The 24451-nt window shown below is 36.5% G+C and overlaps 1 protein-coding gene across 1 annotated transcript in view; it reads right to left on the bottom strand.

Moving 5' to 3' along the window:
• Positions 1–24451, bottom strand: part of edil3a (EGF-like repeats and discoidin I-like domains 3a) — a 176933-nt gene that overhangs the window by 97800 nt on the left and 54682 nt on the right. The window contains exon 3 of the mRNA XM_058375476.1: positions 11830–11958. Coding sequence (XP_058231459.1) covers positions 11830–11958 — 129 coding nt within the window. The remainder of the gene's footprint in view (positions 1–11829; positions 11959–24451) is intronic.

Consider the following 24451-nt stretch of genomic DNA (forward strand, 5'->3'; position numbering starts at 1 on the left):
TGAGTCTCTCAGGACATCTCTCGATTCTCTACAAGCTCCCAGTGCTGTATTCATATGAATATTAGCCTCATGTGTGAAAATGTGTTTGCATTTCATTATTATCAAGAGCCAAACACCAAAGTTAAATTCTGCTTCCTCTTCATCTTCTTCTTCTTTTTCTTCTTCTTCATCATCTTCTTCTATTGCAGCCCAAAGCACACTTCATACACTTTTTATTAATTTGGAACAGTGACAGCAGTGAGCCTCATGTGTATGCCCCTCAAGTGATCTAGCACTACCAGCAGGGAAAAGTTGGACATGCGTTAGCAATAATACCTCCACAGTAAAACACAGCAGAAACATGATCCCACTTTCTGTTGACTCATGGGGTCAGGACAAGTTCATTGATTACCACAATGTGTACTGAGTCTATGTGAGATTTTCTGCCCTTGTGAATGAGTTAAAATTTTTTTTTTTTTTTTTTGCTTTATTTCACACAAATTTTGACCAATCTTCACCAAATTAGGACTGTGAGATCAACTGAAAAAAACTGTTTTTAGCTCGTTTAATAGAGTTTTGTTACACAGAAAAGTTTGTCCGTTTTGAACAGAAGAATCTAAAGGCAAAGACATCACACAAGAAGTAAAGGCTTTTATAATGGAATTTCATAACGCTGTAACCAAACTTTTTAAATAAGAAATAATCCTAAGGAAATTCAGGAAGTTGTGTGTAAATCCCCTCTAAGGGTTTCCTGTTATTCACAAATGAGCAAAACCTCTGAGAAATTTTGAAGACTCAACATGCAGTCATAACTCCTTGGAAGGTGTGAAAATTTTGTCATGTAATTATTTATGATTTGCCAAACAGGAAATGAGAGCATATCTCAGCAGAACTGACATCAGAATTCTCACATATTGTATACAGCAAGATATGACAAAATGTTTTTACAAGATGACTTAATTTGTAACTTGCAAAGACAATTAAAAACAGGAAGTTGGGCAATACTAAAGCAACAACTTGATGTTTAAATGTAGTATATCTTGTAGAGAGCAAGCACTGAGAGCCCTGATGGATTGTGGTCTTTCTGTATCACTAATGGGCGGGGACAGAACATGCTCAGCCCCTTTAATCACTGCTTGCAGCTATATTATTAGTATTATTATTATGAGTAGTAGTAGTAGTAGTAGTAACAGTAGTAGTAGTAGTCATTGTAGTACTTGCAGAAGTGGTAGAATCTTGAAAATTATTATTTATATAAAGATTTACATCAGATCTAAACATAACAGATATCCTCAAGCTTATAAGCCTTAACCCCACAAAAAAGCACATCTAGTACTTTCACTTTAAATGCCACACAAGAACCTGACCTTGAGCCACAGCTTTCCTGGACGCTGTATCTTCTTTTCCCTTTAGAGCTCCCTGTCTGCAACCTCCTACTCTACGACTGCTTAAAATAATGCTTATAGATGTGAAATTGGATTTGAAGTGGATGGTTAGAGGAGTAAGCAGCTAAAATGTAAGCACTGAGGCTTAAACTTTAGATTTAGACCCTGTATACCTGGGCAAAGAATGGGAAGGAAAGAGAAAAATAAGATACTTAAACAGCTTAAGGCAAAAGCAGACAGACAGTAATATCAGTAAGCCTGAGAAAAAACAACAGTGTGAAATAGAGGAAAAGCCACACGGAACTGTGAATGGTTTCAAGGCTAAATAGTGCAGTTAAATAAGTGTGTAAAATTGGGTTATTGGCAGGAATGTAGGAATGGTGCAAAGTTTATAATGTTCTAGTAAAAGAAATGAGACAAATTATGTAATGAACAAAATGTCAATAAAGCACCCAGGACTATTTACACTGCATCATACCTACACTGGGAGAAAATCAATGACTGTGTTGTTCCTATAGGATGTTGTAGCTCAATGATTAAGGTGTTGGATTACTGATTAGAAGGTTGTGATCTCAAAACCCAGCTCCACCCAGCTACCACTGCTGGGCCCCTGAGTAAGGCCCTTAACCCTCAGCTGTATAAAATGAGATAAAAATATAAGTCACTCTGGATAAGAGTGTCTGTCAAATCCCGTAAATGTTATAGTGTTGAAAAATGTATAAGAGCTAATAATAGGTCCTGTCATGATTTAGAAATTTGGCTAATAATTAATTGTATGAACAGAGTGCACATGGTTGCTCAGAGACAGACTTAATGTCTTGGGTGTCGATTCTTATCCACAAAGGTCTGGTGTGGGTGCAGGTTTTCACCATGCAGAAGCCACACCTGAGTCTACTGCAAGCCACGATCAGTTGATAAAACAGGTGGAATTAGAAAATCTGCACCCACACCGGCCCTTTGTGGATAAGATTGGACATTCCTTCCCCTGCTTTAGAAGAATGATATAAATATGATGGCTTAAATATAATATTGTGCCTTTCTGTATATTACTACTCATTTAGGATATTCCATTCCGGAATAACATTATCACCTTAAAGAAATATATTCTAGCTTCATGCCTTGCTCTGTGCTATTATTTGAACTCTATATAATGCAGTCTTACTTTAGTTTTTGGACACTAGTTTTTGATTTTCAGCTATATGCCAGCCCTGAAATGTTGCTTTTTGGCACCTTGGTAAATTGTGTATAGAAACTCTATTCTTGTCTGTACTATAAATGTAAATAATTGTATCAGCTTCTTTGTATACATAGCAACAGATAGCAAACATAAGAAAGGTGCACACTGTAAATACAAGATAACTGCTGTTAATAGCGTTCTGGATACTGTAGCAGTGAGTAGCTTTTTCTTTTGGGGTCATAGAAGATTCAGGAATCCAAATATTAATCAAAGGACAGTGATCGTTAATGTACACAAAATGCAAACTCTACTTGCAAGAACTACTAAAGTAGGAAGTTGGGCAATATTTAAGCAGCAATTTGATGTTTAAATGTAGTATATCTTCTTGAGAGCAAGCACTAAGAGTCCCAATGGACTGTGGTCTTCCTGTATCACTAAGGGCTTGAGACAGAAAGTGCTTGGCACCTTTAATTACTTCTTGCAGCTATATTACTATTTTTATTATTGGTATTAATAGTATTAGAAGTAGTAGTAATAGTAGTAGTAGTAATAGTAGTAGTAGTAGCATCTTGAAAATGGTTATTTATTTAAAGATTTACTTCAGATCTAATCATAATAGTAGGGATGCACAATATGAACAATTTAAACTGATACCCAATAATTAAGTCCTTCTCATGGCCGATACCGATAACCAGTAAGTTCATATTTTCATATTAGAATTTTCTGCAATTTGTGCACCCAGGAGAATAGAAAATCTAAGAGGTCCTGATGAAACTGATATTTTAGTAGCTCTGGCCTAACTGTAATAGCAAACATCAGTCCTGAAGGGGTTTAACTGAACTATGACAGAACTATGGTTTATCTGCAGTTAACAACTAATTAACAACATATTTATATTCAAGTATTTCATGCATAACAAAGAAATGCATCTATTCAACCTTTTTAGTGCATGAGGATGAGGAAGGTATCTAGACCTTAAGTCACATGCTCCGTGTTTTAGGCCTAGCACAAGTAGCTGCTGCTGCCACGGCTGCTTCATATTCTTTTAATACAGCTTCGCCGCAATGACGACCCTTCAAGTGAGATATAAGATTTGTTGTGTTAAATCTTGACGCCTTTTCACCTCCTCTCGGAATCCTTGCTGAACATGCGTTGCAAATAGCAATGGCATTGTCCTTTGCTGCCACCGAGAAAAACTTCCAGACCGGCGAAGACATGTTCAAAGATGATGACCTAATGAGTGCAAAACAGGCTGAGAGTCCCTGCAGTTTACGACGCTCGGATTTAGAAATAGAAATAGCCTTTATTTGTCACATATACATTACAGCACAGTGAAATTCTTTCTTCGCATATCCCATCCTTGGAGGTTGGGGTCAGAGCACAGGGTCAGCCATGATACAGCGCCCCTGGAGCAGAGAGGGTTAAGGGCCTTGCTCACTGTGATTTATTTTTCTGTTATTTAGTTGTTGTTGTTTTTTTCCTTTCCTTTTGAGTTATTTATTTGTCTCTTTATTTGTTAAGTTTACTCTGTCTACTGTTATTATTCAATCCTTGGCATATTTTTGTTAAGTTTGATTATATTGTATTAATGTACAGTATTTACACCTGTATCTTGTAATGTTATATTTTATTATGGTAAGTCTTTTTGTTATTTAAAAAAAAAAATAAAAAAAAGTTACGTAATTTGAAATAATGAATAAATTAAAAAAAATCACTGCAGTTTAAAGCTGCAGTCACGTGCACTCGGAAAGCAGATGAATCTCAGATAAATCAGACAGATTGAGTGATTTACCAGAAAGCGTACTTTATCAGATCTATTTATGATTTAATTTTATTTATTTAATGATTTAATGTATTTATTGGCGTAATAAAAATGACGTCATTTTCACCCATTTCGGCCGATTATTTATCTGTCCGATAAATATTGTGCATCCCTACATAATAGACATTAGGAAGGTTACAAGACTTAAACCTGCTTAAAAACATCCAGTACTCTCTCCCTAAAGTGTAGATTTAGTATTTCTTATACGTGGTCTCAAAACCCTAATTTCTTGTAGCCAATACTCCATGGATGACTTTTTCACCTCTTTTCCCATGTTGCCTTCGCTTGTTTCTTTATAAAGCCAGTTTCATTAATGACACAGCTGCCACATTCAAAGATGCAGTTTGTTCCTGCTGATAAAATCCTATGAACGCGGCTTTCTCCACCCCCATCAGCAGCTCAGCTGGTCTGCTTAGCTGTCATTCATTTCTGGACAACAATTATCGCATTTCTTTTATCATTTAATTGCAGAAATTCTGCAAACACATGATTTTATTATAGACTTCAGATATTCAGAGACATTTTTTTTCCCCCAATGCTGCTGAAAGTAATGACCAGTTTGGGGAACAAGTGCCATGTTCTGACTTTGTACTCAAGGGTAAGACATACTGGACTATCCATATTCTTTTTCTTTCTGAAAACATTGAGTTGCTAAGGGTAGGGGGGGACGGTATGTTCATCTTTTTTTAATGATGTTTTTCAAAATATATTTTCAAAATACTGTATGCTCATGTAAATTCTGGACAGTGTCCAACATTGGTGTGTGAACAAACTGAACAAATATTTGAAGGCAAAGGAAAGGATTATGTTCAAATAACCCACTGAAACAGGAAACCTGATCTTCTTACCCTTTGGTGAAAGGGGTATGAAACAAGAGCTGGCTATTAGACCTGATATCATAAGTAGTTCCTGTCATTATAATGGACGATATATCTCTCTTTACAAAGGAACGGACTCAATTTCCTGGAACTGCCTCTATTCAATGACTGGATCTACTTTGCACTGAGAAGCCTAGAAAAAAAAACAACTTACTAACCGAAACACATAATTAGATCTCCTCTTTCAGGCAAAAGTGAGAACAATATAGAACACAAACATCTAGCAAAGAACAATGACCGTTATCCATCAAAGAGAATCAGATGGATTCACCTGGACTTCCTAAGGGAATAGCACCACAGCAGCTGTTCATTGCATCATCAAACTCGAATATGGTCTGAAAGAGCATGGAATGTTTACCATAAATCTAACAATATGTTCTCAATTGAAAATTTATACCAATTTACTTGATTGACTTTGTAGGATAAGTTATGAAGCTTAGGAATAGGGGCAGTTACAGTCCTCCTTAATACATAATTTTCTGTATAGATGAGCTATCAGGGTTAAACCCTTCGTCTTTCACAGATCGATATAAGGTTTATTTTTCTTCGCACCAACAACATGCTGTTATCTAACTAAAGTGAATTATTTCACTGTGAAACCGAGCAAAACAATTCTCAATACTCAATAGAAAATAAATTCTACTCAAAAATACAAAATTAATTGAATCAACAGCACCACCAACTGAAATACTCAAGAAAAATGCACAGAATGATACGAAGAAGTGAGAGTGGGACTGTTGCCCAGACTGTAGATTCATGCATCGGGAAAGTCAGGTGACTGTATTGAGTGAAAGCTTTACTGACACACTGATAAGTCTTCATCAGTAGTGACTCAGGTGATTGAAAGCGCATGTGAAATATAGTTGTGGACGTAATAAATGCAATCAACCTGGGCTATTTACTCTATCATCCTTTTTCTTCAAGAAACTTGAAAAACAGTGGAAATCACAATGTAGCTCGCCTTTAGGTTTGCTTCACACCATTCATGGCATACTACAGTCTATTGTCTAAGCCTCCACAGAAAATCCCTACATTAAAATGTGCAGATGAAATTTTGCCTATTGTTCATCAATCTTGGTGGACTGTGGTGTTATAGCACTATAATATCACGCTGTTCGTTCATTTAAATCAAATTTGTTGGACAGCACAGCTTGCGATTAAATCTCTTTTGAAGCCCCCGACTCTGGTCTGACAGACACTCATAGGTACAGTGTTTCTCTGGGTGTCTAGAGCAGATTCAAGTACAGTTAGTTTTACTGGGATAAAAGATTAATTCTCACTGGAAGACAAACGTTTAGCATGCCATTTTGAGTCCCTCCTGTAAGCCATGTGTCTGGGGAGGTGAAAGGGAGTGTCTGTGGGGTTTGCATTAAAAAACCTCACATCAGCATTGGACAATGCGTTCTTCATTTGTCCCACTTATATACACAGATAATTGGTAGTCCTCTCAAAAGACCTTGCGAACACCTGCCAGTCTTTGAAATGTTAATAAACATGGCTTTAGCGTGTTGTTAATGCAGGCCCATAAAAGATGACATTTTTATCAATAAAATCTAATCACACCGCAGTTCTGGAACATAAAGTCTGTGATGTTGGTGACAAACACCTCAGCAGCAGTGAGAATCACCTGAAGTTGTAGTAGACTTTTACACACTGGTACATCTTGTTAGTTTATCTTAGCTGTTTTTCATAAATGTTGTAAATGAAATGGAAGTGAAGAGTAAAGAGTTTGATTTTTAGCATTCGTTTCTGAAATTTGTTTATTTGTAAGTCTAGCCAGCTAGCTTGCTGCCACTTCGTTCTTTAGGTAGCAGTTTATCTCCTTTTTTCGGTATTAGATGGTTAACTGCTAATGTTGACCTGCTCCATAATAGCAGAAAAGTCTGTTGATGCTCTGACTTATGAGGAAAGCTTCAAAATTAAACAAAACAACAAAGATTTTACTTTAAGTCAGGGAGCCAGGTACATTTACCTCTCTTGGTACAGAAAAAAATGATTGTCTGCCATACAAGGCCCTGTGAATTTGCCCATAACAGGCAGCCCATTCCTTCTTTTTAAAAACCACTAGCCACCACTGTATTACACCACAGATGAGACCTTGTGATATAATGCATTGGTCAGCTCTTGTCACAAATATCCCAGCCAGCCATTACTGACCATGCTTGTTTTGATGAAAAGCAGCACAGCCCACATTCACCATTTTAGCTCAGTCAGTTCCCAGTAACTTAAAATCCTGTTGATGTGGAACAAAAACAATTAATACCTATTCCCTATGGTTCATCTTTTAGCTTTTCCTATTTCTTTCTTTCTTCTTACCACATGAATGTTTTTCCCCTGGTTTAATGTGTTGTTAAAGCAGGCGCATGAAAGGTGACATTTTATCGATAAAACCTAATAACACTGCAGTACAGGAACATAACGCAGGTAATGTTAGTGATTACCCACAATACAACAGAAATGCAGTAATGCTCACATTGAACAAATGCTCTTGTGCTATTATGTTGGGACCAGCTACAGAAATGGAATAATTTAAAACACTGCATTTTAAAGCAAGGAAGCTGCATCATATATATCTGCTAAACACAGATACAAACACACTATAAAAGCCTAAAATGCAGGTTTACCTGAAACAACAGCATAAAGTGCTTGAGACGCATCTTTTTAAGCGTGTGCTCGACAAAGGAGCGCAATTTCAGCACTTTGGATAATTCTTCGCTGACAAACACACGAGTGATACAATTCCACTTGCTGACAAAAGCACCCTTTAGAAAGAGACACATCCATAATATCAGAAAGTGACATTCAGTGACAGCGAACTACTCAGTGTGAAGTGATGTGATGAATGAACAACAGGCTGTTGCTGGTGTTAAACAGCTGGGGATCACTTTATTTGGATAATCCTCTGGAAACAACCCAAAAACTGTCAAGAAACCATCTATAACAACCTGTTAACAACCAGACTATCAACTAATATAAGCAATATGCGTGACAATTCTGGAAAATAAAAATCATCAGATGTTGTTGTGACTTCGTTGTGAATTATTAGCCTTTTATTTGATCTACAGCATGCTGTGACAACACAACTTTTTACAGGAGCATCTATCTATCTATCTATCTATCTATCTATCTATCTATCTATCTGTCTGTCTGTCTGTCTGTCTGTCTGTCTGTCTGTCTATCTATCTATCTATCTATCTATCTAAATAAATAAATAAAAGAAAACTCAAGTAAAAGTAAAAAAGGATTTAATTATGCCCAAAAGATTACTGTTAATGAATGAAATTGGTTAGTTATTAATCGTACTCTAATAATAAACATAAATACAGTTTTAGATAAGCTTATTATATCTAAAAGCATATCACATAACACTGGCTTTTTTTATTTTTATCATTGGAATGAAGCTGGTGTCTGATACCGCCTAAAGACAATTTGACAGTTGGGTGGTAAAGAAAATTTAATAATGTTTAAACATTTAATGATAGTTTGTTTGTTTTTTTTGTCAACAATATCAATTATTCAGGTTCTGCAGGATAACACCATACTCTTCTCACATAACCGGTTCAATGTTATTTTTGAACCAAACAAATGACAATGTGCAAACAGATGCATCCATCAGGAACTGAGTTCGATACTTCTAATTAGTGCAGAACACGTGTACGTGTGAGTGCCTTGGCCTGCAGGGACCTGTCTGTAATAACAGCATTGTGCTACAGCTACAGAGGATGCATTCTCCTAGTCTTAAAAACAAGATTTTTGAACATCCATGCCCATATTTCCCAGTGTTTCTGAGCATGTTTGTAGCTTAACGTATTCATAATAGGAATGACAGTGTCCAAAACTTTCAGCACCAATATAATTGGACAGCTCATATATGTATTTTTTGTTATTATTCTTTATTATCTAGCTCAGGATTAGTTCCTAAACTAATATCACTGGATAACGAATGAGAATGTATAAGAAACTCTGAGCAAATGTCCCAAATTGAGTCCTTTTACAGTGTCTTCTGCATTTGAGTCAGTATCTACTGCTCGGTTGCTACTACAGTACACACTTCTGTCCAAAAAAAGTGCTCTTGTAAGTTAGACTATACCATGGCAGGAAAAAACACTTTAATAAAGACTTTAATCCACTACAACATTCCCCAGTCTAGAGAGTTAAATGTATTTGAGAGAAAATGTGTTTCATGCTATGTTGTGGCCACCAGACCACATCTATTCCATTTGCGTTTATTCGTTCAGCAGATGTTTTAATCTGAAGCGGCACTGAGCTGAGCACTCTGGGGTTAAAGGCTGTGCTCAGTGGCCCAGGCTTCGTAGCTCGAAATCACAACCTTCCAATCAATAGCCCAGAGCGTTAAGCACTAAGAGACCACTGCCTAATTACCATTTATTTTTGTTCCAATACAGTACAAAGGTCTTGCTGCACAAATCAGCCCTAACCAATCTACAAGGGTTTGTGACACACTTAATAAGCATGTATTAGCATTCTATAAAGATCATTCATGCTAAGTTTTATCGTTCACTGTTCTTTTATCTCTTAATACACAAGCACACTCATCACACCAAGAGTATGGTATAGAAAATTTGTACATATTTTGTCAATTATTACAATATTTTTCCTATTATATCCATATATTATTGGCTAGAGTATTATACCACACCCATTTTTACTGAAGAACATAAAAATTCATTGTTATCAAAACAATTTGGAGCTGAAAATCATTAAACATTTCCAAAATGCATGCTACAGCAACATGTCTTTGCTTGTGACTCCCTAGAGCTGAAGGCATGTTTCTCTCATGCTCATTTTCTCTTGAAATTATTGCTTCTGGCATACAATTGCATTGTAAAATTGAATGCAACAGAGCTAAATGGTTTCAGTACCAATATTATGACAAAATGCTTTCAGAAATGTCACCGACATCAGTGATTTTACTCAGTGTGTAAAAACAGGAAGAGCTTTTTGTTGTTGTTGTTGTTGTTGCGGCCTGGGAAAAAAACACAGTAGGTAGAGATTTCATATTTTCTAAATGTTCCTGCAATATCTAACAAAAACTGTTACATCTTTTTGTCATGTCAGTGCCAGAGTCAACAAGAAACTCTGATTCCCAGAACACATCGCTGCCTATAAACATGGCCACCGTAGACTAAATTTCACTGTACACAGGACTCTCATCTGTGTGTCCCAATCAACTCTCTTGTTCAGTAGTCAGGGCACTGATCATGGAGTCAGCCATTTTAAGTACCAATCACAAAACCTGGAACATTTGCTCCCTAAAAGTCCTACAATGCACCACAAAAAAAACAGGTAGCATCACCGCTTACTATTTTCACTTTCTGAAATCTCTCAGCTCAGAAAAAAATGGCAGATGACCTCTCAGCCAAATTCGTCAGCAAATGAAAGTAGCTTCTTAGTGTTGATATAGCTCTCAAATGATTACTAACAATAGCGATTGTTAACTTTAATCAATGTTCTATATACGGTTTGTTTGAGTCTAACAACTTAAGTGTCTAATGAGTTAAAAAAATCCACTTAGGTCCTACGATCCTATTTGGAGTACCTTGACAATAACGTGTGATTAAGCTAGCAAATTTGCAAGACATATAAAACAGTGACTGATGAGGAAACATCATCAGAGCCTCAATTATAGTGACCCACTGTCCTTACCAGTGCCCCAATTTATGTACACCCTATACTGATTCACCACCTAGGGAGCTGATTGAGATGCACCCTCTGGAAAGACAGCGACCGAGAACGAGACAATCACAGCCACATAGAATATCATGACCTCCCATTTACACCCAAAGCTCAGAGTATACTTACATAAACTTCCCATGCTATTAATATTCTGGTTTGGAACTTTGTGTTGTGATTTTAGATTTTGCCCTGAGATTGACACTTGCTGATCACGTGACCCTTTTCAATGTTAAAGTTAAAGTGGACCAGGTTTACTGAGCCGCATTCTGGATTTCTTTACTAAAAAGTTTCTTTAATTAAACAAAAGCTTAGAAATAAAGGTGCATAAATATCTTTTTTTTACTTGTACAAATAATCTGAAAAATATTTAGAACATGATTTTTTTTAATCTAAGCTATAACCTCAGCATAAATGGAGTGGCTGAAAAAAATTGGCTGAGAAAATCTGTTTTTCAGATATTGAATTATGGTCCTGAATGCTTGCTTGGGTTTGAAAGAACCTTTATGGTTTATTTTATAGACACTCTACATGCCATTGTAGATCCTGACGAGGGAGATTGGTGAAGAGGGTAGGTTCAATGAGTAAAAAAATATATTAATAATATTTCGAACACCAAACCTACCTCTTTAACTGCTAGAGACCTAATCTTTATTTTAAAAATGTACTAATCTTACCTAATGCATCTGTAACAAGGTTATTTTCACCATATGTGAGACAAATCAATTAAATCTAAACATCTGTCTTTGTACTTAGTATTAAAAAGAGACAACTGGGCGCTGTGTGTGTTTTTCAATTTCATAGTTGTGCCACAGTAACTGTGTTGTCCATCTGCTAAATTATTAGCCACACAACAGATTTTCATTATTATGAACTTAAGTTCATTGATCTTACTGTGCTGGCAGTGGATGCCGTTAAAGCCAGGTGCACACTTGCAAACGTAACCGATGAACGTGTCGCCCCTGTAGGTCTCGCTGATTTCACACGTGCCTCCATTGTGGCAGGGGTTTGGGTGGCAGGGTCCTGTAACACAAATATTGCTAGATTAATACAAGCACTGGATAATTTTTTATTCTAGTGATTTAAATGACACCACAGTTCTGATATTGTGAGGTTTTCTGTGACATGTTTGTTTAGAAGGTTTGAAAGGATGAAGTTTAAACTTTAAGTTTCAGTAAAGTTTATCTTTTCAGACACAAGAAAGTCTTCAGTTCATTGCACTTTTCTGTTTCCTGTAACCTGACCTGCTGCATTAACTTGAACTTAAAATGAGAGCCAGGTGAGATGCGTATAGCTATTCTAACTTGTTTTGTGGACACTGCACAGTTTACCCTGGTATGCATAAGAGTAAGCTCAAACAGGAGATTAGATTCAGAGAAAGACAGTAGAAGAGATGGATAAAGATGAGTGTTGGGGTATAGGTCATAGAGGGACGGCTGGGGGATGCTGCTATTATGATCGCACAGTGTTCATTCTCTCTAGCAGTCTCTGAGGTATAGCCAAGCTGATAGAGCATCTCTCTAAAACAGAGCAAATCACAGTCAAGCTGGACGGCACTGTCCATGAGAAAATCTCTCAAACTTTATCTTGCTTACTTTCCATACACACATAAACCCCAGGCCAAGGCTAAACCAAATGTCTCTTTAATAAATTATGAGCGTTTTCTGCCTTCTGCTAATACTCTAGAGCCAATATTTGTATTCTCCAACTCAAAATAACACAGAAATCAAAATGCAGAGGTGCCTGGAGGACTACAAACATCCAACATGATACCTCAGATCTCAGAAAAAAACCCTTCATTCTTTACTGTCACTCATGACCAATGTACCTGCATTGCAGGTCACTGTAGATCATAAAGACCACCTGAGACTCATAATTCATAGCCTATCAATACAACGCTGATGTTTTAAACATAAGGGTACCTGCAGTGGATTGCATGCTGTCAAAACCTGCTGTGCAAAAGCAGATTAATCTTTTACAAAACCTCTACCAGGTCCTGCTATCGAGCCAGAGAGATGGGCAGCGGACATTTCATTGATGTGTTAAAAAAAACATTGACAAAATGCAAATTGTACTTTTTCCTTTATATATATATATATATATGAGAGACCTTCATACCCATTGACCAAAGTAGAACTTATGTAAATGTACTCATATAAATGTATTAGGTATATACTGAAAAGTAATTTCTAAGATTTTTTTTGACTCCTGGTCTTCTCAAAGACTTAATATTATATAATGGACCAGTTTCAGTCAGATGCTTAAAGTAATGCATTATCACACAATGTCCATCCATAATTGCATTTATCCTCCACCGAATGATGTGAAATATAAGAAGTCAAATGGAATGAAATTTTGAACAATGAATGTAATCTGGTGTGCTCGTCACCCAGTCCAGAGGCCTGATTTTCAGGAATGCTTTCACAGCAAAATGAGCAAAAGCCAGAAGAGAACAGCACCGAGGAGCGAACCCAGTCCCCCAATATCCTTTCATTACTTGTGTGTGCACTGACCTTTCTGTCCAGTGCAAATAATAGAGCCCATCATGTCTATCACTTTGTTTCTCTCATACACTGATTGCTGTCTCTGTTGTAGTGAAACTGTGATGGAACAATGTCAGGGCAATTTCCTATCTGTTATCTTTAATCTGTTAAACTCCAAATACCACAACAGGGTACAGGGCTACAGTACAGTGTGCCCAACATCTCCTTTTACAAATAAACAGCATTAGAGAGAAGAAGCTGTCTATTTTGTTTGTGAAACATGGTTCAGGAGTAATGGTATTTGTCAAGTGGGCCGGAACAAAAAAAACAACAACAACAAAAACAGCAACAACACCAACTAGTTAACTATACCAGTTCTCAGAAACTGAGAGAAATATCATTGACTAAATGAAAATTTTATTCGGAATCTTAAACAATGCAAATCAGTGTGCATATTTGTTTGCATGAAACAAAATAAATCCGAAATTGCTACAAACAGAAGCCTAATGTGCTGCAAGTTCACCATATCCAAAGAATAAATAATAAATACATTTATAAAATTTCAATATTTTTAAAAGAGTCTAACCTGAGGAAACTGATTGACTCAAACATAATGAGTTTCAAAATAGAAACAGAGCTCCAAAATGGTTAAAGTGCCTGAATTTGGCGTTGTTTAAAATGAAGATTTTTGAATCATTATAACATTGTTTTGTAACTGTATGAAGTATAATACATGACGGTCCTTGCAATCGAGAGCTAAAAAAAAGCGCATTCTGAATACACACACGGGTTCAACAGACTATAGATCAGAACAGATGAACAAATTACAATTCCTTACAAACAAAATTCCCAAAATTTCCAAATTATGGTTCTACCATACAGTGCCATTCATAAGTTCCCCATTCCCCCATTGAACTTTTTACATTTCCTAGTTGTGCAGCTTGGAACTAAAAGTGACTTATTGGAATTAGATATGAAATGGACTTGAAATGATTCAGTAACCGTGATTTGATTCTACAAAAAGAGGAAATAAGAACAATGACATGTTAAAGAACTTTAACATGGTGTGTTTGAGATATGTCACAGCCTTGCCAAATCTAATCAATCCTGAGAGGAACTTAGCAAGCTAGCTAAACATGAAGACCAGTGAAAAGTTTAACGAGAGCCTTCTACTGAGTGTGAAACTCTAACAGTGTATAAAAACACAATCACATTCTCACTGTGGAAGCGACGTATTCCAACACTGAAAACCTCCAAGTTTCGAAACACTCTACAGGGAAGCGCCTGTCACATAATCTTCACTTCTTCCAAATCAACTTCAGCTTTTTCTTTTTCTCATCCAAGAGATGATCGGAAAAGGGAATAATGTGTGGGATGACACACAGCCAAAAACACCATGATTACTGCTAATGAGCTAGTATTGTACTGTGACTGTGGAGGAAGAACCACCTCGGAGGGTGGGGCATATTTATTCTAGAGAACATTTAATTGGACAAAGCATTCCAAGATATGAATCATTAAATATTTTGAGCATTTTCTTGGAAGTGACTATTAAAAAAAATCTTCAAAGCTTTTTTTTTTTCTTCTCCCTTCTTTACAGTTATGGTATTATATTGGTTTCTATAGCTCTAGTTGGGAACTCCCTGGACTGGGATTATATGTCAAATTTTCAGCTACATAATTAATTATCTTGATGTCCCTGAGTTGATTTTTCTACTTTGCCTCCTAATGGAATAACAAAAAAATAGCTCTCAAAACTTTTACTTCACTTTTATTTTCATATAAAAAATGTACTTGTTTTAGTGTGCCCATTTTCAGCACAGAATTTCTTCGTCATGTCACACTCCATAGTGGTGGTTAATGACTCATATGAAAGTAGACACTCAGTGCTTTAAGCAGATACTCAGGGCTTTAAAAAAAAAAGCTGTAGTGTTTTAGAAGTATTTCTGTTTTTTTCTAGCCTACTTGTTAAAAAGGGGAGATAGTAGAGACCATATATTCACAGAAAAGTTCCAAAATAATACAAAAGTTTTCTTCCTTTTTTCTTCTTTTCTTTTTTTTAACACAAATGTTTATATCTTCAAAGTAAATGGTGATATCAAACCCATTGCTGCTCTCTGAGATGCTCCAAGTGCCTTGTTCATAAGGATCTAAAATTTCAAGGTGTTATCTTGATCCACTAATATTCTGTGTAAGGTTATCCCAACAGAGGGAAAAACATCTCACACTGAAAGCCAACAGTTTGTGGCAATAAATTAATTCATTTCGTTTATACTGATTGAAAATATCGATAACCAGTACTGGTAAAAAGGGTTAATTATGGTCCACAAGATGATTTTAAAATAAAATGTGAATTGATAATTCACTTGGCAGGGTGGATTAGAACTTTTATCAGTAAAGACCCAGCCCATGAGCTGTATATTTGACTTCCATCATCTATAGATGGAAAGCAGAGTATATTTGGAATCAAACAAAAAAAAAAAATCATCATTAAAGTGATATTTCCACCACCAAGTGTGTCAGTGAATGTTTTTATCTGATAGAATGCTAAGCAAAAGCTGTCCTTTGGTCAACCCTGGCAGAATTTGAGAGCTTTGGCACTGAATCCTCATCCCTAACAAGATTTGAGGTTAATTAACAGGACGGAACAAGTATAATGGTGTTGGCCGCACTCCATTACTGCATCTGTGCACCCTGGAGAAGATGGCGCTAGCACTTCCTCTGAATTCTGACATGACAGTGTATAACTCCACAAAGGCACTCTGACAGGCTCCCTAATGAAGAATTCATGCCACTGCTAATCTAAGCAGAGGCACACCGAAGTAAAGAGAGACAAAGATAAAGAAAGACAGCAAGAGAGCGGAATAAGTCACACTACATATTTCCATTGTGTCCTCCATCGAGACATCGCAAGACATCGTAGCTGATGAAGCAGAGCTTTGTCTTCGGTTCCTGTTGCCTTTTGTACTATAACAGAACGTTGTGCCAGGCATTGTGTGATTGATGTTGGCCAAGCAGAGACAGCAAGAAGTCACAAAAAGAGGCTTATCAATCAGCCAGAGCCAAGCTACGATGTGACTCGGCAAAACCTGAGCAGTGGTTTAACACAACCAAGTGTCCTCTGTTTTCTTTAGCAATCAATCATGAAACAGAGGCCCTTATCTAGACGTCAGCTTCCTATCTACCCTTAAAATCCCATTAGGGCTTCCGTTTCATTGCTAATAGGCTTTGCTTACAAGGATCACTCAAAATGTTATTAGAACAGCATTAGTTTTTATGTCAGAATCTTAAACCATGGAAAAAGGGGGAAGAAAAGCTACAAACTACAGAGATCCTGTAAGGTGATGCTGTAGTGTTGCTTAATTCCAGTTCAGTATTCTGCCATTTTAAGGTTTGCTGCAGCACAGTAATCATCATTCTATGCCAGTGAGTAACCTTTCTCAAGGTTCATTATGCTGTAGTGATTTTGGAAAATTGGCATGTGTACAGCATAAAGACCGTGACAGAAAGAAACTTCATGATAGATCTCTTGAGAGTTTGAAAGATTCTCCGTTTGACGATTGATCAGGTCAGAAAAAAATGTTCGTGTACAGTAGGATCTAGTTATTAAACTGCAAGGAAAGAAATGGTTAACCACTAAGCCATCGAAAAGCTCTGCACATCTAAGCTCTGTAACCAATAATAAATTAATATGTATATAAAAGTATACATAGTGTATATAATCCATTTTTCTTGTGGTTGACTGCAGCTTCTGTAACACTTGGAAAATCAGCTGGGTCAAAAAAGAGCTGTATAATGAATTGATTTTTTTTTTTTTTTTGTTAGACATGAGGAAATTGATGTGTTCCTGACATATGTGCTGTGACTGAGGTTGCAAGATATGTGCAAGAAAAGAATCTGAACTGATAAGTTATATTAAAAGAAATAAGCTGTGTCTCAAATGAGGCTCTACACAATATGCACTCACACTATGCACTCTAGCATTCAGTGTATGAATTTTGGAACACTGGAAGTATAAGCCGTTTCCTAGTCAAAGGTAAATAACATCTGATTCACGTTAGACTAGCTAGCTTTAGCAAAATACAATGCATTTTTAAAAAAATAAATTACACAATGAGCTAGTTTAAAAGACATTTGTAAGGTTGTCTTGTCCACTAGAGATTCATTGGCCTTCTTGAAATTTTTTCTTACTCAGCATCAACACCTGGTAGCCCCGCCCCTCTTCCACGACGAAAACAAAGCTGAGGGAGTTGAGTACATGAAGTGTATTCATTCCACACTTTTTTTAGTTGAATAAGCATAATCGAAGAGCACTTCTCCTCCTTGGAATTTTCAGTGTGAACACACAACTCACACTATTTATACTACAAAATGGTATAGAATAGTGTATACATATATATGGGATTTAGGATGCACCTATAGTTTCCCTAAACAGTTCTTTTGCCAACATTCTACAGTGGTTCTGTATTATCACAAACAAATTTGCATGGCATTAAATTGTGTGCCTAGGCTTTGCACCAGTTATATATGTATATAACATGCAAGGATTTTTGTGCACAAGGTTGTTTGAGCAGAAAACAGGCACAATTAGCTTAGTGCACGTGGCCCTCTGTCTCTAGAGAATATGAAAGAAAACAAATAACCTACAAAATGACCAGGAAAAAGGCAGAGTAGTAATTAGTGTAACCTTGAGTGACCTCCATGGTGATGTTCAGCAGGGTTAAAGGAAGCTTAGCCAGCTTCGGCACAGCTCAGAGAGCAGCAGCGTGACGGACAGGAGCTTTGGACCGAGAGGTCAGCTCAAGCCCAAATCAAAATGAATGGAGCTCAGACTGCTGCACTTACAGTGCAGAGCAAAATGCAAGGTCAGATCTAGATACAGGAAAGAAAACCATTCCAATGAATATATATGAAGACCTTTATACAATTATTTGCCAAATCATATGAACCGTATATATTTTCTTTTCAAGAATGTGTTGTGTAAACCTGAGGCAAATACATCTACAAATACTGAGATGTTCTAGAGATCCTTAATTAAAATTGAAATATAGTCAAAACACAAGGTTTGTACACCCTTAGGACAAAAGAAATACATAGAAACGGGATGTAAATTACTAGAAATAGAATAAAATGAATTCATGGAAATCATATTACATAATATAAATAAAATATAGATATGAATCATGAATTGTGTTAGCTTCTTACTTGTTTTATAAGTGCCACCATACTTGTTTGACAATTTTTTGGATCCTTACGCAATAGGGCTCTCGTATTGTTGAATACATCTGCAGTCCATTATTAATGCAACACAAATAGAGGTACATATTGGATTTTTTTCTCCCTTAAAAAGCCCTGTGGGATGCAAACTTTTTTCCTTAACTGTATGAGCGGTGTGTGCAAAGCATTTCAAATTTTTTCATATAGTAAAATGTATGCACCTTACTCCAATATCCACTGTATTGCTCTGTGGTATTTATATAGATAAACTGACATATATTCAGATATCATGTTTGTAGCTCACAGCTCTTTCATGGAGTTTACTTGTTTAAAAGGATCTGAGGCGGGGTTTTTGTCTTGACCACTGCATTTAAGGGACAGAAAAACAGGTATAGAAAATGCTGACTATGGTGGGAAATTATTTATGTTTTTCTTTTGCTGTCAGTTGGAATATAATATAACATGACTGCAATAATTGCAGATAGATGATCAAATAGGGACTGAATAAGAATATGATAAGCATTTAATTAAACATTATTTGGTTGCTTATAAAATAGCATGTGATCCAGCACATCATAGTATTTCACATTATATCATGCGGTGAAATTTTTGTTGGCAAAATACGACTTATAACTTGAGATAATGAGATACGATTTGGATAATACCATAATAAATACTCTGATGTTGTGAATATATTATTGCCTCCTACATACTCCACTAATGCAGACATTTACAGTTCTGGAACAATGTTTACATAATTATTTTTCCTCTGCTAATTAATTTCTCTGTTTGTTTGTTTTTTTTCTTTTTTGGAGGTCCCACCTTCCCTATTCTGTCACGCTGACCTTGACCTTCATTCATTTGGATGCATCAGCTATATTCAGGATGAAAAATATCTGTGCACTTTATAGCCACACACTCGTACACTTTCCTAGAGGTTTCGCAGAGGTTGGTGGTCCATTAGTTGTCGTGCTAGGTAAAAGGTTACATGGCACATGCATGGTCTGATTGTGTCTTGGTGCTTTTATGGTGGACTGCTGTACTAGGCTCTTTAGATTGTCACTAACAGTTCACTGGTTCTTGCCCTCTAAACCAAATACTGACTGCAGCTGAAAAGCCACAAGCTTTCATGCCCAAGTGCCTCTGTTCACTTTAAGCATTCTTTTTCTCTCGTGGTGCCTCTACTCATCCATAACAAAACAGATGAGATTCAGTGACATTTGACTACAGCAAACAGGAGGCATCCGTGACTTACAAAGCATAAACCCTGTTAAAGGACGTAAATGGGTAGTGACCCATACGTACAGAGTGGCACAAACGTCTCTTCAGGGATAGAGGAGAAAGTTCAAGCTTACCTTGGAAAGTCTTTCTTTCTTATGCAAGGAGAGGATATCCAAGGAGGAAAAGGTTATTTACCAAGAAAAGGACAACAGGATTGGCTGAACTAGGGTTTCCACCCTGATCTCATGAGTAATGCAACCGGATTTGAAACAGCAAGGGTTATGTGACTGGAATCTATAACATTTCATAAGAATAAAGTATCAGGAAATGTATATATAGTCTATAGTCTATATATAGTCTATATATATATAATATACTCCAATATATTCTTGTGTAAGCAAGTGTAGTACCTAAGAAAGCAACATATTTCTTAAATTATGGAAAATCTTTGCATAGTTGTCAAGATTATATTACTTTTTTTTAAGTTAATAAAAATTACAACATTTTTGGGGTTTGCTACATTCCAGCAAAAGAAGGAAATTTGCAATACATGCTGTCAGTATCTAATCTAAATCTGGGACATACTTCCAGTGCAGCTGTGAGACAAAATGGGCTCCTACAACCCCATTTCACTCTAATACATGCACAAATTTCCAGTCAGATTTTCCCTTTGTGGTAACAGAAGATGTTCATAAATAAATAAATAAATAAATAAATAAATAAATAAATAAATAAATAAATAAATAATAATAATAATAATAATAATAATAATAATTATTATTATTATTATTATTATTATTATTATTATTTATTTATTTATTTATTTATTTATTTATTACTTCAGTTGTTGTTTTCGGTGAGAAGTGAAGTAAAGTGAAGTGAAGAAGAGTGACCCTGATCTGAGCGAAGTTTATGGATCGGCTCTAAAAAATGATATTTCTTTCGTGAATATTGAATCAGCTTGAGCTGCTGATGATCCTGACTCTATCTGCCCTCCAGTCCCGGTGCTCTCCTGATGTGCTGCTTTTGCTTGGTGCCTCCTTCACTGGAGAATCACTCACTGCTGCTGAGAATGACCAAACATCTATAGCCTGAAGACTCTGTGAGGGTGCTATGGATGGTACCACACAGATACCCTTAAGATTGCACTTACTGAAGCAAGTTTGTGACCAAGTCTGAGTCATTATTTAGTAGAAAACTATTCTTGAATACTATAGACTTAAAAACTAATGAAATCAGAGATAACTGAAAATCCTTTCAACACACTTAACACTGTTTGACTTTATCATACGCAGGTAATGATGGGTAAGAACTGAGTCATGATTGCACCATATCAGGTTTCACACAGGAAAGGAAGAGTTCCCTCTTCCTCTTTGGAGTCTGGATCCTCTCAGGGTTCCTTAATCAAGTTGTCTCAGGAAGTTTCATCTGGTCACCATAGCCTCTGGCTGGCACACTAGGGATAAATTTCAATCCATAACCAGAGTTTTTTTGAAAGTTGTCGGAAAATGTGCTAGTTAAAATAAAATAGACATTGTATAAAATGGAATAGAAGGAATGGTTTTTATTTTGCAGCTTAATAAATGGCTACTGGAGTAAAAACAGTAAACAAAAAAAAAAAATAGTTGCACTTCTCAATTCATTCACTTCTTCACAAGTGTCATTATCTGTTCATTCCAAATAATTAAAATTCAATTTTCATATTCAAGTACATCACCAGTATGAAACTGAACCCTGACTCACTGTTACAAATATGTGAGAAAAGTATGACATGTAACACCAATAAGCTTTTAATCATAATTTCCACTTGCTGTCTTTAGTATAGTTGAATCAATCACAGAAAGGCACAACAGAAACCAAGAACTGAAGCTAGTTTTAATCCCTACCACTTTGATTAACTTATCTTATTTGGAAAGCTGCATGCACTCTCAAAGCTTATTGTTACTAATTTTTTTTGCTTCATCTTTCCCCGAGGAGACATCCAGTAAAAGCGTTGTTCAGCGGTGCAGAACTGTTGCCAGCAGCCAAAATTCGAATTGAAGTGCCAGCTGTTTTATATGCCCTCCATGACTGGGGATGTCTGAATATATAATTGTTTCCTTCCTCATTAGAGGGATGGACAACAAGGTAACACCATCCTCCACTGGTATGCAGTATAGAGTCGAATGGCAAATTCGGCACTCAGTGGTCTTCTCCGAGTGCACTTGTGGTTTTGTTTTCCTGCGAGTGCACTGACCCGGTGAGAACTCGTGGTCATGTCGGTTCAAGCATTACCAAGCATTAAACTTGTAAATTTGTAGGATTACAAACAATGCAGCTACAGCAGTCTCTTGAGTAAATGTTAATTGCGCCTTCAACTGTTAAAAAAAATGTCAACACTCCTGCAAAGTTTACACAAATACATTACAAAACCTGTGATTAAGCACTGCAGAGTTGCGAGCATAAGGGCAGCACCTGGCAGCAACACCCATGCTGCACTTCCCCACTCTCTCTCTCTCTCTCTCTCTCTCTCTCTCTCTCTCTCTCACACACACACACTGCTAAGTGAATGTGAAAATTATACTCAGCAAAACAAAAAAAAGGTGCTAGCAAAGGGCACAGAAGGGCACAATTACCAAGTCTCTAGCTGAGAAAGAGGTGCTTCTACAGCGCACACACGTCAGGAAAAAAAACAAATTAGAGTACATTTGTTGTGATTTCACACACCTTTTAATAACTTTTTAATAACAACTTCTAATTTTGTCAAGTTTCAAAATCTGCTAATGCAAAAACTCACTTGCACAGGAGTTCAGTAATTGTCCATAAGGTGGATCTGTCAGTAAGCTGATAACTCCAAACAGCCACCCAGAAATGCAGAAATGATTTCAGGAAACAAAGTCAATGTTTTGCATGAAGCATCTTGATGTTCAGGTTTGAAATCTATTGAAAACCTGTGATCTGACTGGAAAATGGGCAGTTTGCAAGTGCAGAAATGTAAGAAAAACAGAAGAAATGCTATCGACGAGTGTAATAAGATGTGTCTATCATTGTCTGAAAACTTGTTGTACATCAGGGGACTTGAAGAGAGTTGGTGACTGAAATCCAGATACTTTTATTTAGGGTCAGGTTACACACATGCTTAAGCTGAATTTCTGGGTTCCTCATCCATTCATCAGTTTATTTATTCCTCCATCCATTTGTCCATACATCCATCCATTCATTTGTCCATCCATTTGTCCATCCATCTATTCATCCATTCGTCCATCCATTCATCCATCCAACCATCCATCCCTTCATCCATTCATTCATTCATTCATTCATTCATTCATTCATTCATTCATTCATCCACCCCACAACTGCTTTATCCTGATCAGGATCCGGAGTCTATCGCAAGAGCACTTCACATGTTCCACCCATGTTTTTGGAAGCCAGCCAAAATCAAAGAACCTGGAGGAAACCAATGTGAAACTTTGAAGAACATGTGGAAACTCAACAGACGCACTAAGCTGAGCTCAGGATCGAAACAGCTTGGGTTACCTCAAACAGCTGACTGGTTCAGTACAGCAGGAGAGCATGTAATAAATCCAAAAGGCCTACTATATGTACATTCCAAGTCAATTATATTTGCAGTACCATAATTACAGTACAAGGGGAAGCTCTTTATTCTGATCTAATGGGAAAAGAATTATGCAATCTCCAGATTCAGAAAAAAGGCGTTTTTTTAATTAAATTATGTATATATGGGTGCTCCTTCCACTAAACCCATGTCCACAGACTGTGAGGGTTATTCTATATCCTAAAAAAACACTGATTCATCTTTGTGTTCGATGAAAACAGGGATAAGGTGATAGCTCGCTAAATGTTAATGAGATAACTAGACATCTTTCTGTGTTGAAAATTGAAATGATACATTTCATATAATAAGAATGTAGCAGATTTGTCAGCAGCTTTTATGCCAGATTAAATAAAGTGGTTTAATTAGTCATGGGTTACAGCATGCCTAATGGAATGAGAAAAACTCACGTTTTAAAATTAATCATAGCAAGCCACAACATCTTGCAGAGCGACAGCTGCCATCACGTTCAGTTCAATGTCTGTACACGTTTCTTAGCTCACGCACCAACAAGATGTTTACCCAACATTCTGATTTCTGAATTAATTTATTTTTTTATTTTCCTGACCTTATTGAATTATTCATCATTTTGACAAAATTTTGAAAGCACACTATCATGTAGTGTGAATACCTTCAAACTCACACGCACAAAATATATACTTTGAGTAAAAATTTTATTTTCATGTCTCTGGATTAAAAGCAGGTGGAAATTCAAACCTAAATGACCAGACCATGACCAAGAGAATGAGGTTGCATTCGTACTCAACTTTAACTATGAAATACACAATCCAAAACCTGAGCAGATGATTGATTTATGATTAAATGGTGTTCAGCAAACAAAAAACACAGGCCTCATGAAGTCCCAGAACTCACTGTCAGATCCAGATTATTAGTTTTATGGTGTTATTAATAATTCTGTAAGATGGAACATGCTATTATAGGAAAATAAGCAATTCAACCCTAACCCTGATTATTTATTTTACTTATTTCATTTCATTTTTAA

The sequence above is a fragment of the Hemibagrus wyckioides genome, linkage group LG22 (assembly GCF_019097595.1).
Source record: "Hemibagrus wyckioides isolate EC202008001 linkage group LG22, SWU_Hwy_1.0, whole genome shotgun sequence".
NCBI lineage: Eukaryota > Metazoa > Chordata > Actinopteri > Siluriformes > Bagridae > Hemibagrus > Hemibagrus wyckioides.